The sequence below is a fragment of the Scyliorhinus canicula genome, chromosome 1 (assembly GCF_902713615.1).
Source record: "Scyliorhinus canicula chromosome 1, sScyCan1.1, whole genome shotgun sequence".
NCBI classification, from domain to species: domain Eukaryota; kingdom Metazoa; phylum Chordata; class Chondrichthyes; order Carcharhiniformes; family Scyliorhinidae; genus Scyliorhinus; species Scyliorhinus canicula.
In genome coordinates, this window is record NC_052146.1 from 223,788,360 (window position 1) to 223,808,053 (window position 19,694).

General features: G+C 54.2%; 1 protein-coding gene across 3 annotated transcripts in view; it reads right to left on the minus strand.

Moving 5' to 3' along the window:
• Positions 1–19,694, minus strand: part of LOC119971979 (potassium/sodium hyperpolarization-activated cyclic nucleotide-gated channel 1-like) — a 334,310-nt gene that overhangs the window by 244,268 nt on the left and 70,348 nt on the right. For all 3 annotated transcript variants that reach the window (XM_038808394.1, XM_038808384.1, XM_038808402.1), the window contains exons 5-6: positions 10,760–10,918; positions 2,827–2,920 (exon numbers count right to left, since the gene is read on the minus strand). In XM_038808394.1, coding sequence (XP_038664322.1) covers positions 2,827–2,920; positions 10,760–10,918 — 253 coding nt within the window. The remainder of the gene's footprint in view (positions 1–2,826; positions 2,921–10,759; positions 10,919–19,694) is intronic.

Here is a 19,694-nt window from a genome sequence, read left to right on the forward strand (position 1 = left end):
AGGTGCGCGGGGAGGCCTGTGAAACATGTCCACATGTTTTGAGTGTGTCCAAAACTGAAGGGGTTCTGGCAGGGGCTTGCAGACGTAATGACCAAGGTGTTGAGGGCAAAGGTGGCCTCGAGTGCAAAGGTGATGATATTTTGGTTGTCGGAAGACCCAGGAGCCCAGTGGGCGAGAGAGGCCGATGTTTTGGCCTTTGCCTCCCCGATTTCTGAGAGACTGATTTTGCTTGGGTGGAGGGACTCAGAGCCGCCAAAAGCAGCGGTGTGAGTGAGTGATCTAGTAAAATTCCTGAGGTCGGGAAGGATCAAGTTAATCTTGAGAGGGTGGGTTGATGGGTTCACCCAGAGGTGGAAGCCGTTCTTTGCCTTCTTTAAGGAGGATTGAGGTATCAGCTGGGGGAAGGGGAGAGGGAATAAAGGGGTTAAAATGGGGAAAGCAGGATGGGAATGGCGGGGGAGGGGGGCGGGGGGAGGTGTGGGTGTCAGTTAGTTATTATGTTGTACAATTTTGCTTCTGCTCTTATTTGTTGTGTTTGATGTTTATATAAATGACTTACTAAAATAAAAGATGCCGGCATCTTTTAAAGTGAAATTAAAGTCCAGTTTCCTTAACACCCAACTGGAGAAATAAAACAAAACAGAGTCCATTCTGGGTGGGATCAACGTGTTCGTTCCAGCACTTTAACTGCCGGGAATGACGCCGTTATCTAATGGCACTCTTGTTTTTTTTAGTTCTCCGGTGGGGAATGCCACCCCAAGGCTGCACTCAAGTATAATTTCCTGCACTGAGGAGCTCCTGCCGTCCTGATCTCTCAACCCCCCCCCCCCCCCACCCGACCAACGCAACCCCCCAACCCTCCAACTTGCCTACAGGAGGATCATCAAGCCCCCCCCCCCCCCCCCACCCGTACTTCACATGCGTAGGGCACTCCTGGGCCCAGTCCTGGCATGGGAAAAATGCCAGCCTGGCACCATGGCAGTGCCTCTGCCAGCCTGTCAGTGCCATCCTAGCAATGCCAGGGTGATGGTGGCACCAAGGTGGCAGGCTGACAGTGCCAAGGTGCCCGGATGGTGCCAGAATGCCACATTGTCCGGAGGCCGATCACCTCCTATCGCCTGGGAGACCGCCACCCCCAGGTACCGTTCCACTTAGTCCGGGTTTGTGGAGACCAGTACTGAACAGCGCCCGGCCGGGGTCTCCTCGACATGGCCGATAGATGCTGGGTGGCCATTCAATCCGGCGGCAGTACAGCTAAATGGGTCCCGTATTGCAATGTCTCGCGTGATCTGGCTAGAACTCGTGAGGCAGAAAGGCAGGTGGGAATCTTGGACTAGGTCTCTCCTGGGATCTGCTGGCCACATCCCTCTCTGATTGCAGCGGGACGTGGCCAGGAGATCGCGCGCATAAATTAAGCTTAAATTTAAAGCCATATTTTATTCCTAATGTAAAGAAAAATATGTCACAGAAAATATATATTGCTGAAAATATATCTATTTCCCAATAATAATCACTAGCAATTTGTCACTTGAGACTGAAATTAATACACACACTGCAAAATCTGTAGATGTTGGGTGTGATTCAGTAGCCTTGTCGTGCCTGACTTGTTGTCAAGGCATTGAATCTCACGAGAGATTCACGATGCTCAAAACGTTTCGTGAGATTCAATAGAATCTCACAAGACATCGCGATCTGGATCTCGCCCTCACCATTTGGCTCATTGAAATGTACGTTCGGTGGATTAGCCCAGTGCCCGGGACTCAATGGCCATGCCTGGGAGATCTCGCCAGGGCGTAGTTTAGTACTGGTCCACACAAATGTGGACCTAGTGTGACAATACCGGGGCGAGGGGGGGGGTGCACCCAAGCCATTGGAGACCTTTGGGTGGTTGGGGACAGGGCAGGGTGGCTCTCCCTTGGCACTGCCAGGATGCTAGGGGCATTGCCAGAGTGGCAGATGGGCACTGCCAGGGATCAGACCCGGGGTTCACCTTAGTGAAGTGAGGAGCGTTCCTGGGGCTTCCCCAAGGTTGGCAAGGGTTGAGGGTCGTTTAGAAACAGGGTAGGGGGCCTAAAAGGGGGAGCGGGGGAGGGAAAGAGAGATGGGGCATACTTCCAAAATGGCGCCCTGATCTGTGAGGAGCCTTTCCTGCTGGTGAGCTTCAGCTCCATCCTCTCAGCTCACTACCTCCATCTGCAGAAAATGTATCAGAGCATGTGATGCCAGAGTGAAGCTCCTAGGCCAAATCATAGAATCATAGAATTTAAAGTGCAGAAGGAGGCCACTTGGCCTATCGAGTCTGCACCGGCTCTTGGAAAGAGCACCCTACCCAAGCCCACACCTCCACCCTATCCCCATAACCCAGTAACCCACCCAACACTGAGGGCAATATTGGACACTAAGGGCAATTTAGCTTGGCCAATTTACCTAACCTGCGCATCTTTAGACTGGGAGGAAACCGGAGCACCTGGAGAAAACCCACGCACACACAGGGAGAACGTGCAGACTCCGCACAGAGTGTTCCAAGCCGGGAATCGAACCAGGGACTCTGGAGCTGTGAAGCAATTGTGCTAACCACTATGCTACCATGCTGATATTTAATCAGCATTTTATCAGCATGATATTTAACACAGTGTTGACCACCAAAAGTACAAACTATTGTCTCACAAGACAAAAAACTGCCAGAAGTAGACATGGTTTGCTAAAAAGTATATTTGTTAGGTCATTTATAGATGCCTACAATTAAAAACAAAAGATTAGAAACAATTCATCTACTTTTATTATTGAGCAATAACATGTAAGGATTTAAAGATACATGACTTTTACCTTCAGGTAAGCGAAGAGCTCCATAATCAAGGCACATCATGTGGCTAAGAGCCCTGAAAATAGCAAATGTATATTGCACCCTTATAGATCTGTTCTGTGTAGGAATAAAAAAATGCATTAGTACACTAAACTGTTAATCAGTTACAAGATAGAAATACAATAAAAAGGAAACAGATAATGGGCTGGATCCTCCTTTTGAGACACTAAGTGCTGATGCTGGGACAGATTAGGGGGTGTTCCATGGTCCCAATGATGGCACCAGTCTGGGAGAAATTCAGGGCATGCAAAAGGGTCAGCACCTGTGTCGGATTCACTGCAGTTGTGGTTGGCACTGGAGAGCCGGTCAAGCTGGAGCTGCATCGAAGCACTTCACTCCCCACACACTCTCATTCAGGCCAAGGGATGGCATCCTGAAGAGCTGCCCCGGATGCAGAGCTCGAAATATTGCTGGATACCTTGGAGGAGAGGCGGGACACTCTGTTCTCTGGGATGGGATGTAGGCTGGCATCCACCACCGTCAACCGGACCTGGGTGCAGGTGGCAGAGGCAGGTAGCGCCGTGGGCCCCACTGCAAGGACCAGGCAGCAGTGCCGGAAAAAAGCTGCACAAGCTCCTTAGGGCGGCCCGGGTGAGCCACCACGGCACCAACCTTGTCCCCCCCCCCCCCCCCCCCCCCCCCCCCCCTCCCTGCTGCCCTATTGGGCAATCAAACCCACTCACTGCTGCCCCTTACAACCCCCCATTCACAATATGCCAACACCCATACCACACACCATGGTCTTGCAGGGTCACCACCAGACAATGAGGAACTGGCCAGTGTCCGCCACCTAGATGCAACCCCACAAAAGCCCGGAGCACATGTCCGGAAATGAGACTGACTTCTCGTTGCTGCTGTTACCGGCACCTACCACCAAGCCAAATACACTCACATCGGTGGATCATTATAGTGAAGAGGCTCCTGGGGCACTGTCTGGTGCACACCACACACATGCAGTGGTACAAGTGGAGGTAGGAACCCCTAAGGGGATGGACAGTCGGAGGGCAGTACGATATCAGGGACTAGCTACCATCCAGATGGTCTTGTGCTTCTGGAAAGGGCGGCCCCATCGATGTTAGAGATGCAGGCGCAGGGCCCTGGCGTATACATCGTGCAGCCTCCTATGCCTATCCGGGCCCCATGTCCTGCCCATCCTGGCCCTTCTCGACACCCTCCTTGTCAGACGAGGCATGGCATTCCTTCACCTCCTCCTCCAGCATGTCACCTCTCTACAGTGCGATGTTTTGAAGGGCACATCGTGCCTCCACGATGCGGGAGACCCTCTAAGGCTGTATTGGAGTGCCCCACCAGAGTGTTCCAGGCACCCGAACCATGCCTTCAGCACGCCGATGCACCACTCAATAACACCCCTGGTCGCTACATGGACGTCTGTCCGAGGCTTCCAGATAGGCCTCACCAGGAGCGTCCGCAGCGGATAACCCTCGTCACCCAGGAGCCAGCCCCTCACCCATGGTGTTGCCTCGAAGGTGTCGGGCACTGTTGAGTGTGCCAGGACAAAAGCTTCATGCATGCTGCTAGATACTGGGCGCAGGCATGCATGATATGCCGGTGGGTGCACATCTGTTGCATATTGAGGAAGTGGAATCCCTTCCAATTGATGAAGGTGACCCCCTCATTCACTGGTGCCCATAGGGGGATATGCATCCCATTGACCATCCCCTGGACCTCGGGCATGCCGGCAATGGTGGCGAACTCCAATGCCCGGGCAACCTGGTGGCCGTGGTCCACATCAAATGTAATGCAATGTGCCGCCTGGTCATACAAGGCATCGATTACGGCGCAGATGTATCTAAGCACAGAGGTCTAGGAAATCCCAGAAAGGTTCCCACTTAGCGCCCAGAAGGGACCTGTGGCATAAAGATTCAGAGCAACAGTCACCTTGACAGCCACTGGGACTGAGTGTCGTCCCCCATAGGCCTGCAGTTTCAGATGCTCCATGATCCACACAGAATTTCTGCTCAGCAGTCGTCAGCAGCAGCAGGCCTGGTCTGGCAAGTCTTCGAACGACAGGCGCTGCCGGTAAACATAATGTTGATATAACGCCTCCTCGGCTTTCTATTGTCACCGGCTGGCTCCTGCTCCTCTGGGGCAGTTTTCTGTACTGCAGGGTCCTACCCGAGCAGTTAATGTTCATGCAGCCCCAGTACATCCACCAGCTCTGCGAAGGGCAGACATATGCCAACCACACTCAGCTATACACCAAAATCCAATTATACAGGGAGTAAAGGGCAAATATGTTGGCATGGTGAGTACTACCATACCAAACCAGGTCCACTGGCTATGCAATGGCCCTAGCCTGCACTGCATCCCTTGCCCCCACATATTCTCCTCCCTCCTCCTGATTCTAGCCCCAACGCCTGGCCATTCCCCCTGACACTCTTCCCTCCATACTATTCCCCAGGCCTCACCAGTGCCGGACACCTGGGGGGGGCATCCAACCCCGCCACCCGTCCCTGCCAGGATTACGTTCTTCAGCCCGTGTCCTGCACCCTACTGTGGGGTCTACCATGGGTGCCCTCCTTGGATGGGCTGCATGCTACCCTGCCAGCAGTATGTCACCTGATTGCAGGGGGCCACCGCATGCCACCGACAGGTGTCATACCTGGTCATATGCGTGTGAGCAGGGACAGCAGACAGGTCTTGGTGAGAGGGTTGAGATCCCGTTGAGACCGTAGATATAGTGGGCCGTGGGTCCTCTGTGCGATACATGGGTCGTGCCTACCTGTGCAGTGACAGGATGGATGGGAGCAGGTGTGCAGTTGATAGGCGGGTCTTGGTTCCCCTGTAGTGGAGCAGCACCTCGGATGGGTGCACTGAGAGGTGCTAAGGCCACCCACATCCCGTTGATGGTTCGGCTGGGGTCTGGTGTGGCCTGAGGGGCTGGGGTGTGCATCTGTACGGCCCGTTGTGCTTTGCACGTTTCCAGGACACAGTGCAGAGCACAAGTGCAGCCAGGTGGCTGCCTTGTAAGCCGCAGAAATGGCAGACGTGCCCGGCCACACCAGTCCCGGACCCATGGCCCTTCTGCTGGTTGTCCCCCGCTAGTCACCCTGGCCTGGCCCAGCCAGCAGCGCAACTGGTAGCCTAGGTTGCGCCGTTGGAAACACGTCTTACCTCCTCTTTTACCCTCAGCAGCCACTGTGGCTGGTTCCCTTTTTTAATACAAGTAAACCATGCCGGAGTCACTACCAAAGCCTGGTGGAGGCAGAAGTATCGTGAGAGGCCGGAGACTGCCCGGTTGGACTCATTAATAATATGCTAACAGCCATTACTGTACGATTTGCATGCCCATGGAGGCACGGGGCGTGGAACGCATTCATGCCACCATTAAGGCGTCGGAGCAAGGCATTCGTTGGGCAACCAGCGCTGACCTCAATTAATTCTGATGCCCGATTGCGATTCTGCCGTCACTGGACAGAGAATCCAGATGCCTACAACAGATGCTGGAAACATGTAACAGAAAGAGAAAATACTGGGGTTGAGATAAATGAGTTAACATTTCTCTTTGATGACCTTTCATCAGAACTAGTTCTCTCTCTCAGAAGCAGAACTTGAAAGGTTAAATACCTGAAAAGAGGGGTGAAATGTCACCAGTCCCTGGATGGTAGAAATGGAGATGGGGAGGTGGATAGTGGGTGAGCGATAAAATGCTGGTCATTCCAGAGCAATAGAAATGACACTAGTCAGCTGCCTATCAAATGGAGGCAGCAGCAAATTTTAATGATTCACTGCCAAATAAGTGCAAGTTTCCTGGATTGTTGGCTTTTTGCTAATGACAAAGTGGTCACCTGCCACATGGAGATGGCTCCCAGCAGCTCCCCTGGGGACTTGAAAGCTCTATGAGCAGGGAGGTGGCCATTGGCAAAAAGTGACGCTCTGAAGAGCCCAATGCTGCTGCTAGTGGGGTTTCCTCTTCATTCTCCAGGCCCACATAAAAATTTATCCAATGCTCACCCTTCTGAAGACACTTAAAAATGGAGGTGCCCTTGTATTCTCCTTGCGGCCTCAGCAGCAGCTACCTCTTGCAGTGGTGCTCGAGGCTCTAGAAATGAGGACTGTGTATAAAGTGGTGTGCTCCTGGCAAGCTTTACTTCTTCCAGGGCCTTGAGGTCAGTAGACATTGTTTTTGTCTTCTTGCGGGAGCTCATAACTTCACTCCTGTCAGATGCCAGCAGCAAAATCTGCGCCAAGGCTGTAAACAAGAAGCAGGCAAAGGAGGTACTATGAGGTGGGGTTGGGTGAATCCAACGCTAAACTTGGGAGGCAGGCGAAGGCTGGGCAGCAGAATATGGTGGAATGAAGGCAGACGATGGCTGGTAGTGGAATAGGGCAGAGAAAAGCCTGGTTGGGGAGGCAGGCTAAGGCTGGAAGGGTTGGTGGGGTGGAACAAAGGCTGGACAGGGAATGCAGATGAAGGCTAGGGAGTGCAGTAAGGTATAAGGATAGAGCAACAGTAGAGGCAGCAGATAAGGGATAGGAGAGGAGTGAGAGACTGTCTGAGGAGGGAGGAGACTGTCTGAGGAGGGAGGAGACTGTCTGGGAATGGGACAGAGAGACTGTCAGGGGAAGAGTGGGAGGGCAAGAGACTGTAGGAAAGCTGAGGAGAGAGTGTTCTAAAGGGGCAGGGTAGGTGCTGTCAACGTTGTGGCCAGGGGGTTGAACTCAAGGTACTGGTCAGAAGAAACAATCAGAGGGGGAGGTGGGATGTATAGGGTAGCAGGTCCAGGGTGATGGTCAGGAAGATGAAGGTTTCAAGGGCAGGGCATTGAAGGGCATGGACTACACAGCTGCCTCAGGCAATAGGAGGAGTCAGGTTGGACCTGGGGTTGAGAATGAGTGTTGCCGGCTCTGAGGAGAGGAAAGGCATGTGCAGGTGGATGACAATAGGGTAGGTTAAGCCGGGTGTTCAAAGATGATATAGGACAGAGGAATGGTCATATTGGGTGAGGGAAGGGTGATGGAGGAAAGTCGGTGTGTGATTGCAGGAGGGTGGAATGTAGTGGAGCGAGTTTGAAAGGTGACATTTACCATTTTTCTAATTTAACCTCAAGAGTGCAATTAGTTGATAAGTGTGATTCCGCGAAATGGGAGAAGTGTCTTTTTGAGTGGAGTTCAAGGTTAGCATAAGTGGTCCAATAAAGGGATAACGTAATAATCATGAGGCAATTGAACATCAATTATGCTCAGTTGTGTTCATCACTTTTTGGCAAAGCACACAGGGCAGCAGGTTTTTTCGCCGAGTCGTGGGTCCCATTGAGGTCCCAGCAAAGTCTGAGCAACAAAGGCAGTGGGGCCTCAAGAAGGTTAACATGTTGGTGGTTAGCACTGCTGCCTCATTGCCAGGGACCCAGGTTCAATTCCGACCTTGGGTGACTGTGGAGTTTGCACGTTCTCCCCGTATCTGCGTGAGTTTCCTCCAAGTGCTCCGGTTTCCTCCCACAGTCCAAAGATGTGCAGGTTAGGTAGATTGGCCGAGCTAAATTGCCTCTTAGTGTCCAAAAGGTTAGGTGGGGTTACTGTGTTACGGGGATAGGGTGGAGACATGGTCTTAAGTAGAGTGCTCTTTCCAAGGACCAGTGCAGACTCGATGGGCTGAATGGCCTCCTTCTGCACTGTAGATTCTATGATTCTATGACTGTACACCACTGTGCCTCCACCTCTGCTGATGTGGGACAGGACATACCCAGGGACGTTATCTATAAGGTATGGTTCCGTGAGTATGACTCTGTCCGGCTTTGCTCTCCCAATTTTAGCACAAGCCACCAGGGGTTAGTAAGGTGGACTTTGCGAGGTCGACCAAGCTGGGTTTGGCATTGTTTTGTCAATTGCCCAGGTCGATGCAGGGTGTTAGGCCCAGTTTCTTTCCTTTTTATTTACTTTGTAATGATTTGATACAACCGAGTAGCTTGCTAGGCTATTTCAGAGGGCATTTAAGAGTCAACCACAATACTGTGGATCTGGAATCACATGTAGGCTAGATATGGTGAGGACTGCAGATTTCCTTCCCTAAAAGACATTAGTGAACCAGCTGGGGTTTTTTTTTACGACAATTGACAATGGTTTTATGGTCATTATTCAACTTTATTTCCAGATATTTATTGGATTAAATTTCCACCATTTGCCATGGTGGGATACGAACCCGGATCCTCAGAGTATTACCCTGGGTCTCTGGATCACCTGTCCAGTGACAATATCACTACACGATTGCCTTCCCCATTCAGGGTAGGTTAAGGGTTATGCAGCACAGTAATATATTTGGGGCTAAACTTTCTGCCTTTCTGTCCCGCCAATAGCGACCACCCCGTCCCCCACTGCGACGAGCTCCCCAACAGCAAAATACCATTGACATTGGTGGGACCGGAAGATCCCACTGCTGGCCAATGGCAAGCTGCCTCCACCACCGGAAAACCCAGCCCGTGGATTTTCAAAAGGCTTTTTATAGTAGGCAGATTCATGGCTAATGACAGCGCACATGGGGAAAAGAAGAATGAATAGTAAGCTGGCTACAAATGAGAAGATAATATAGAGTTTAACGGTATTTACTGAGACTTATGGAATGATAATTAGTGCTCTAGTGTTCCTCTTTAATTCACTACATCCAAGGAAATTAGCTTTATAAAATGCACTTGAAATTGTAAGGACAAAAAGAACACTAAAACGTGATGTCCGGAAAAGAAAATACGTCAGTATTTTGAAAAGCTACAGAGATCTCTTGTGGAGGGCAAAGTGAAAGGCAGCAGAAAGAGGGGTCAGCCTAAGCAGAGGATAAAAGCAAATTTCTGCGGGTGCTGGAATTTCCAGCATTTTCTCTTTCGTTTCAGCCTAAAGCATAATTGGATTGCAGACTTCAGAGTAGTTGCAGATGAACTTCAGTGGATGTGAGGATGGTGCAAGACAGATGAGCCTGACATACCATGACAGCAGATCACCTGGTAGGAGTAGCTGCAAAGTGTAGCGGCAGTTGAAGCAGCAAGTAGCTCATAAGCCACTTTATAAATATGAGACCATTATAATAAGACAGTCAGAAAGATTACAGTGTTCAGCGTTGTGGTGGTATGATTAGCATAGCTGCCTGCCATTGGTGCAGAACACCGGCTTACCATTGGCCCTGGTTGGTCATGTGCCTCTCGACCGGTTGGTTGAGATCAGTCATGTGACGGCTCCCCGATTGGTCGAGAGGCTGAGTTAACCCTGCCTCCAGGGCGGGGTATAAATACCCAGTACTCCCAGCGGTCGTTCTTCTACTGTAATCGACCGCAGGGCTAACATCTAGTATATTAAAGCCATACTTTTGTTCAGCAACTCGTCTCGCGTTCAATTGATGGTACATCAAGCGTTATGGCTTGGCCTCAAAATTTACCATAGAACAATAATACAATTACTGATTGCTTCAGGAAATCTCTGGATTAACCCTCCAGAAGTTATGTTATTATTGGAGTATTAGTCAAATGAAAAATGCCTCAAGGTAGAATGCTAAATTTGGCAGGTTTGCTCACAATGTTAGAGAATGTTGTGCGATACCATGAAACCTGCCAGTTATCTATTCCTCAGCCAAACAAGCCAAACCAGAATGTGGTTCAACAGATACATTTTTAAAAGAAAGGTCTATTGAAAATAATTTATGCCAAAAATAATATACTTGCATATTTTTTAAAAATGTGAACACTTAATTTTGTATCAAGTTCACGATAAATTTGGAAGACTTTCACGTTAAAGCATGACGAGCTGAAGATATACATTTCAGATAACTCCTTCATAATTGCACCAGGTTAATACAAAGCTTTTGCACAGAAAAGTTTAAAATCAAGGAACCTAAATGGCAACCAAAGATGTGAAAAATCAAGATAGTTTATACAAGAGTTATGCAAATCTCACCTCAAGACCCTGGATATGCACCCAGCTATTTTCAGGAAATTCTTGTATCAACACAATGAGAAACTGCAGACAGGCATTCCAGTGACAGAAAAGCACAGCAACAGCAATCCAATAAATTAAGTGCAAGACTTTTGTCATACCCACATCCCACTCATGTATCTGTAAAAGTAAAACAAAAGTGATTAGTAAGAATAAAGCTACATTTATTTAGGGTGCAATTCTTCCAAAATAATTTCTAAGTTCATTTGTGGCAGGTTTTTCAGAGTGTTTCTCGCTGAATTTGCTGGTGAGTTCCCCACCGCTATTCAATGACACTTTGTCACTTTTTTTGACCCTGGGGAGTTTCTCACTGGTTTAGCCCACACTTCGAGGGTGGGATTCTCCAGGCACACCCACCCAGAGACCGGAGAAACCCACACGAGCAGGGTCGGAGAATCGCCTGGGGACGCCTAAACTCCCGCCCCCGCCGTGGCAGAGATTCTCCGCCACTCGGGAAGTGGCGACGGCGGAATCTTGCCACTCCGATCGGAGAGGCCCCTGCGGTGATTCTCCGGCCCGGATGGGCCGAAGTCCCGCCGCTGGGAGGCCTCTCCCGCCGCCTCTGGAACGGCGGGCTCAGCGGCGCGAGCAAGCCCCCGGGGCCCTGGGGGGGCGGGGGCGCGATCGAACCCCGGGGGGTGCCCCCACGGTGGCCTGGCCCGCGATTGGGGGCCCCCCGCTCAGACTCCGGGCCAGTGCCCTGGCTGCACTATTTTCTTCCGCGGCTGCCACGGCCTCCGCCATGGCGGAAGCGGAAGTGAACCCCACGTCGCGCATGAGCCGGCAGTGACGTTAGCGGCCAGCTGCCGCTGACGTCACTGCCGGCGCATGCGCGGACCGGCGAAAGCCTTTTGGCCAGCCCCGCTGCCGGGGGCGCCGGTTTTTTGCACCGGTCTTCTGGTGCCAACCGCTCCGGCGTGGGACTGGCCCCCAAAGGTGGGGAGGCCCGACCCGATTGGTTGGCGCCACTCCCCTACTCCGGGACCCTCCGTCACGCCGGGTAGGGGAGAATGCCGCCCCAGGTTAGTGGAGTTCTCCATAGTCCGCGTCTCACCCATGGCGTTCTTGCGACAGGCGGGGTGGAAGAATCTTATACAGAATTTTTTTAACACTGGGGAGCTGAACTCCAGGATCGCCGCCATTTTGAAAGAGCGCCCCAATCTCCAAGTGAGTTTGTAGAACTCCCATACCCCTCACCCATGGGCAATGTCCCTCCCACACACACATGGACACTACGCGACACTGCCCAAGTGAGTTGAAGTGAACAGTGGTTTTAATCAGCTGGAACTGCCTGCGACTGCTCTGCACTGAGAGCCTCCTACAGGGCAGCAGCTCTATATACCTCCCCCAAAGGGGCGGAGCCTACAAGGGCACCAACATGATACAATGCGGTGTAATACAATACAGTGGTCCATAGGTGGCACCATAGTACAATGCAATACAGTGGTAAATGGCTGCCATAATACATTCACCACATTCACTCCCTGTTAAAAAAATTTAGGGGGCGATTCTCCGCACTCATGACGGGGCAGAGAATAGCGGGGGTCGTAAATTTTTACGGCCACGCTGGTCTGACACCCTCCCGCTATTCTCCCCCCCCCCTACGCCCGCCTCCCGACACGAATCGCTGCCCGCCGTTTTTTTACGGCGAGCAGCGATTCTCAGCTGGCCGATGGGCCAAAGTCCAAGCCCTTTACGACCGTTTTTAGGAACGTCAAACACACCTGGTCTGACCGTTCGTAAAAACGGCCGTAAAGTCGCGATCTGGGGAACCATGGCACCGATTGGCACGGCAGTACCACGGCCGTGCCAAGGGTGCCATGGGCCCGCGATCGGTGGGCACCGATCGCGGGCAGCGGGTACTTACCCCGCGCACTCTTTATCCTTCCGCCGCCCCGCTGTATCCATTCGCGGGGCGGCTGAGGGGCATCCCGGCCCGCGCATGCGCGGGTTTCGCGCAAATGCGTGATGACGTCATCCGCGCATGCGCGGGTTGGAGTCTTCCAATCCGCACATGCGCGGCTGACGTCATGTGACGCGTCAGCCGTCGCAAACTCTGGGAAGCGGGCTTAACGAAATTCGTTAAGCCCGCGATGCCAGAGTTCACGGCCGCGGCATGCTAGCCCCGACCGAGGACCAGAATCGGTTCCCGGTCGGGGGGGGGGGGGCGGAGGCTGGCGTCAAACCCGCCCATTTTTGACGCCAACCTCACGATTTCTCCCGGTTTCGGAGAATCAAGCCCTTAATTCCAGCAGGGGTGATGTGGCTCACAGGTTGAGTCTGTCCGGTGCCCTGATCGTGCGCTGCGATCACCTGAGCTCTGGTTTCGCTGCGGGCACGGGTGTTGAACTCGTCAGTGCGGGCACAGGCGTTGAACTCATCGATGCCGGCACGGGTGTGGACTCCGGGAGCGTGTCTTCTGGAGCTTCACCCCTGTAGATCGGCGATGGGGGGAAGGGGTGCAGGGGGGGGAGGGGGGGGGGGGAGAGACAATGTAGGGGTGGGTGCATTGTTTGGTGTAGGTTGGGGGGGTAGGTGATGGTCATAGGGGTTCCAGCGGGTGCCAGGTCCTGGAGGGAGACTATCTTGTCGGCCGTCGTGATGCGCTACGCAGGCATACTGGGGGGTTGTACCACAACCCCCCTCCCCCCTTAACTCCGCCCGTTGGTCTGACGAGCCGGCGATGTTCTGGGCCCATCCAGGGACACGAGCACCGACGGGGAGGCCAGCCATCTCAACAGCCCTGCGGCGGACACGTGTGTGGCGGACACTTCTGCACAGGACACGTCTACACGGGGGCGGAAACAGAGACGAGGGACACAAAGCACACAATCAAACAGAGGACGGCAACACAGCACACATCGACATGGGGGACAGATACACTTGGGACGGACATAAAGGGGACGGACACGCAGGGAAGGGACACACAGAGATCCAACGGACAGCTACAGGACACAGGAGACGATGGACTTTGGGTTCGATGACGACACTGTAGTAGACTTGCCGGCACTGCTATCACCCACATCCTCCACCATCGCAGAGACTATCGCCTCGGTTGGGATCTTTAGTGAGGAGGCTCCTGGGACACATACTGGTTTGCACCACACAGCCATTCCAGTTCAGCAGATGGAGGTAGGAGCAGCTGAGGGGCCGGAAGGTCGGAGGGCAGCCCGGCCCCAGCAACCAGCTGCCGCCCAGACGGGTCCTGGTTCCTGGAATCTCTACTCCCACCCACAGATGCGACGCAGTCAGCGACGCAGGGACCGGACAAGGGGATGACGGCCGGCTTGCAGCACATGCAGGAACAGGGAGTGGTGCCAGTCATGCACCCAGGCCAAAATTGCACGGGTGGCGTCCGCGGTGGAGGCAATGGGGGCGACGGTGTCGGACATAGGTCAGGTTATGCAAGGCGTGGGGCTTTCTGTGCATGTGGGGGCCGTGGCCCAGGACATGGCTGCCCACTCACAGGCAGCCATATGCCAGAGCCATGTGCAGATTGTGGCGATATTCCTCACTGTGGCTCAGTCCCAGGAGGGCATGGCTCAGTCTCAGCAGGCCATGGCCCAGTCCCAGCAGGCCATGGCCCAGTCCCAGCAGGCCATGGCCCAGCCGAAGCAGGCCATGGCCCAGTCCCAGCAGCCATGGCCCAGTCCCAGCAGGCCATGGCCCAGTCCCAGCAGCCATGGCCCAGTCCCAGCAGGCCATGGCTGAGAGAATCCGCGCCATTTCCGAAGCGCTGGCCGTCGTCGCACAGACCCAGAGGGAGATGGCGCAGTACCAGTCAGGGATGGCCCACTCCCTGGGCTCCATAGCCACTAAACGTCCAGACCCTTGTCGATGCCACAGCGGGATACCAGGATAGGCAGCGGCAGGTGGCGGGGGAGCCTCAGGGGAGGGCTCCGCTCTAACCTCCCTTCCCATGGAGAAGCTCGGGGGCTACTGGGCACCCTGAGACAGGAGGAGGAGCTGGGGATCGTACTGGTGACTCCTTTGGGGGAGGTCCTAGAACACCGCACCACCCTCAGACTCCTCGCCCCCCCCACACAGATACACGCAGGGTCCCTGCCCCCCCCCCCCCCCACAAACCCACACACACCCCCACACCCACATATTCCCTGGTGCATCCGGTGGGCAGCGGGCAGAGCCAGAGAAATGGCCAGCCAAATCCAGGCCGAGTCGTGCCAGGAAACATGTGCCAACCACTGGTACAGGGCAGGAGTCTCAGCAGTCCACCTCCCACTGCTGCTGAGCCGTCTGGGGAACCACGTAGGCATAGTGATAAGGCCTGAGGCCAGAAAGATAGACACTGAGTAAGTTGACACGGGTGCAGGGCACAGTTCAGATCTGAGTCTTTCGTGCAATTGATCGTGCATCAGGCTATCATCACCGTTGCCAGTGGCCGCAACACTGATGTGACCATCAATTCACTAGAGACACGATTGGAAGTAAACTGTGGTTTTAATAGTCTTACAACTGAGCCTGCCTGCGACCAGAAGAACTGAGGGCAGGCTCACGGCTACAGCACTTTATACTTCCGGAAGTGGGAGGGGCCATGGGCGGAGCCATGGGCGGAGCCACGGGTGGAGCCCAGTACAAGCTCCTCATCTCCCCCTATGGGCAGAGCCCCGCAACGGCTCACATACAGAGCCCACAAGGACATAATACAATGCAATGCAATACAGTGTGAATTACAATACAGTATGAATTCACCACATTCACCCCCTGTTAAAAAATGAAGTCCGGCGGGGGTGACGGGTCTACAAGTTGAGCCGGTCCGGTGGCCGAGTCGTCCTTTGGGATCGGCGGAGCACCGGGGTGGCAGCCTCTTCAGGTGGCTGGGTATGTGTGTGGGTATGAGGGTGGACTCCAGGGGTGCTTTGGCCTGAGCTTCATTCCTGACCGGTGCGACGGGTGCCGGGGGGCGCAGGAAACCTATAGGTGAGGGGGCGCCGAGTATGGGCAGGGTACCTATAGGCGCAGGGACGCAGGGCGTGGGGGGTTGGGTGAGGTGTAGTGTGAGGGGTACCTCGGCGGTGGTGGGGGTGGTGCTGGATCCTGCAGGCGCCAGGTCCCAGAGGGAAACGGTGTCCTGACGGCCGTCGGGTATTCAATAAATATGGGGGTTCGAATGAAGCAGTAGCACTCTCTCTACTAGCGGGTCCGTTTTGTGTGTCCGGACATGCTTCCGGAAGAGAACCGGGCCCGGTGTCCTCAACCATGATGGGAGCGAAGCCCCCGTGGTAGTGGCCCTAGAGAAAGCAAATAGTCGTTCGTGAGGGGTCTGGTTGGTGGCGGTGCATAAGAGGGACCTAATTGCATGGATCGTGTCGGGGAGGACCTCCTGCCAATGGGAGATCGGGAGATTCCTGGACTGGAGGGTCAGTAGGACAGTCTTCCAGACCGTCGCGTTCTCCCTCTCCACCTGCCCGTACCCCCTGGGGTTGTAGCTGGAGTCCTGCTCGAGGCGATGCCCTTGTCGAGCAGGTACTGACGCAGCTAGTCGCTCATGAAGGACGAACCCCTGTCTCTGTGTATGAGGCTGGGGAAACCGAACAGGGTGAAGACATGAAGACACTGTGCAGGGCTCTGATGACTGTGTGGGAGGTCATATCGGGGCACAGGATAGCAAAGGGGAAGTGGGAGAATTCGTCGATGACATTAAGAAAGTACACATTTCGATTGGTCGAGGGGAGTGACCCTTTGAAATACATGCTCAAGCGTTCAAACGGCCGGGAAGCCTTTACCAGGTGGGTCTTGTCTGGTCTATAGAAGTGCGTTTGCACTCCACGCAGATCGGCCAATCCATGGTGATAGCTTTAACCTCCTCGGTGGAGAAAGGCAGATTTCGGGCTTTGACGTAGTGGGCGTGCCGGGTGACCCCCGGGTGGCAGCGGTCGTCTTGCGCGCTGGTGCACGTGCCACTGTACAGGGCTTCTGGGGGCTCGTTGAGCTTCCCCGGTCGATATATATTGTAATTATAGGTGGAGAGTTCGATCCTCCGCCGCAAGATTTTATCATTTTTAATTTTGCCCCTTTGCGAGTTGTCGAACATGAAGGCAACCAATCTTTGGTCGGTGATGAGGGTAAACCTCCTACCTGCGAGGTAGTGCCTCCAGTGCCGTACGGCTTCCACAATGGCTTGAGCTTCCTTTTCGACTGAAGAGTGTCGAAGTTCCGAAGCGGAGAGGGTTCGGGAGAAGAAGGCGACTGGTCTCCCTGCCTGATTCAGAGTGGCGGCGAGAGCGACCTCTGAGGCGTCGCTCTCCACCTGAAAGGAGACGGATTCATCCACCGCCCGCATGGCGGCTTTGGCGATATCCTCCTTGATGCAGTTGAAGGCCTCGCGGGCCTCAGCTGACAGGGGGAAGAGTGCGGCCTTAAAAAGTGGGCGGGATTTGTCCACATACTGGGGGACCCACTGGGCGTAAATAGAGAAGAATCCCAGGCACCTCTTGAGGGCCCTGGGACAATGAGGGCGAGGTCCGGGTCGGGGCCCAGGACTCCGTTTTCCACGACATAGCCGAGGATGGCTAGTCTGGTAGTGCGGAAAACGCATTTCTCCGTATTATAAGTGAGATTGAGTTTCTGGGCGGTTTGGAGAAATCGGTGGAGGTTGGCGTCGTGGTCCTGCTGATCATGGCCGCAGATGGTGACATTGTCCAAGTACGGAAACGGGGCCCGCAGCCCGTACTGGTCCACCATTCGGTCCATTGTTCGTTGGAACACCGAGACCCCATTCGTGACGCCAAAGGGGACCCAGAGGAAGTGGAAGAGGCGGCCGTCTGCCTCAAACGCCGTGTAGAGGCAGTCCTCCGGGCGGATTGGGAGCTGGTGGTAAGCAGACTTCAGATCCACCGTGGAGAATATGCGGTACTGGGCGATCTGATTGACCATGTCTGCAATCCTGGGGTGGGGGAACGCATCGAGGTGCATGAACCGGTTAATGGTTTGGCTGTTATCAACCACCATCCGGAACTTTTCCCCGGTCTTGACGACCACCATCTGAGCTCTCCAGGTGCTGTTACTGGCCTCTATGACTCCCTCACGTAGGAGCCGCTGGACTTCGGCTCTAATAAATACCCTGTCCTGCAGGCTATACCGCCTGCTACAAGTGGCTACGGATTTGCAGTTAGCAGTGAGATTAGCGAAGAGTGGAGGGGGGTCGATTTTCAGAGTCGCCAGACTGCAGATAGTGAGTGGAGGTAGGGGTCCGCCGAAGCTGAGTGTGAGGCTCTTGAGGTTACATTGAAAGTCGAGCCCGCGTAAGAGTAGGGCGCAGAGGTCGGGGAGTACGTACAGCTGGAAATTAGAGTAGCTGGCGCCCTGAATCGTTAAGGTCGCGACGGTGCGCCCTTGTGTGTGGACTGAGTGCGAGCCCAAGGCGAGGGAGATAGTTTGCCGTGCAGGGAAGATAGGGAGCAAACAGCGTCTTACCAGGTCAGGATGAACGATGCTCTCGGTGCTTCCGGAGTCGAAGAGGCATGGTGTCCTGTACCCATTAATTTTAACGGACATCATCGAGCTCTGGAGGTGCTTTGGACGTGACTGGTCCAGCGTGACCGCGTTGAGTTACGGGTAGTGGGCGGTTCGATCAGCAGTGCTAGAGTGGCGCCGTGATGACTGTCCGCTGAGGTCGTAGTCGTCGAGGTTCAGTTTGGTTGATCGCACGTGGCGGGTGATGAAGAAGATGGCGTCCAAGATGGCCGCCCCCGTGGATCACAAGTGGCGGGCGGCGAGGAAGATGGCGTCCAAGATGGCGGCCCCCATGACTCGCACATGGCCGGCCGCGTGGGTGAGGATTTCCAAGATGGCAGCCCCATGAGTCGCATGTATCGGGCGGAGGCGGAGTCGGCAGACATGCTGCAGCATTATGGGGTCTGCGGGCCTGCGAGTTTGGGAGGCGAGTGCTCTGGGCTGCTGCAGGTCGCGTTGCGGGCCGGGCAGTGCTGCCGTGGGTGTTGAGGCTGGGCACAAAAATGGCACACTGGCGCTCCATAGTGGGTGGGTGGCCGCGCGGCGCAGGCCTGGGGCAGTCGCTGGTCGGGGGCCCACGATGGAGTCGCTTGGTCCATGGGGAAGGAGTTCAGACTGCGGAATGTGACCGCCACAGTCGTTGCCAACTCTACAGTGTCCTCCAAGTTCTGGGTCCCTTTTTCAAGTACTCGCTGGCGCACATAGTTAGGCCTGAGCCCTGCAACGTATACATCACGGACAGCGAGTTCCATATGTTGGGAGGCCGTTACAGCCTGAAAATTGCAGTCCCGAGCAAGGACTTTTAAGTCACGCAGGAAGTCTTCCAGACACTCTGCGGGGCGCTGGCGGCGGGTCGTGAAAATGTGCCGCGCGTAGACCTTGTTAATCGGCCGCACGTACAATCGGTCGAGCATAGCCAGTGCCTCCGTATATGAAGTGGCACAATTGAGTTGCGTAGAGATACAATGGCTCACCCGTGCGTGCAGTGGGCTGAGTTTCTGCTCCTCTGTAGTCTCGGATGTGCTTGATTCAGCCAGGTAGGCCTTGAAACATCGAAGCCAGTGTTAGAAGATTTCCTTCGCCTCTGCAGCCTGCGGGTCGAGTTCTAGTCGGTCAGGTTTGAGGGCTGATTCCATAGTAGTTTTCTTCAAGTTTTCTAAGACTATTAAATTGATGTGACCATCAATTCACTAGAGACACGATTGGAAGTAAACTGTGGTTTTAATAGTCTTACAACTGAGCCTGCCTGCGACCAGAAGAACTGAGGGCAGGCTCACGGCTACAGCACTTTATACTTCCGGTAGTGGGAGGGGCCATGGGCGGAGCCATGGGCGGAGCCAAGGGTGGAGCCCAGTAGAAGCTCCTCATCTCCCCCTATGGGCAGAGCCGCGCAATGGCTCACATACAGAGCCCACAAGGAGAT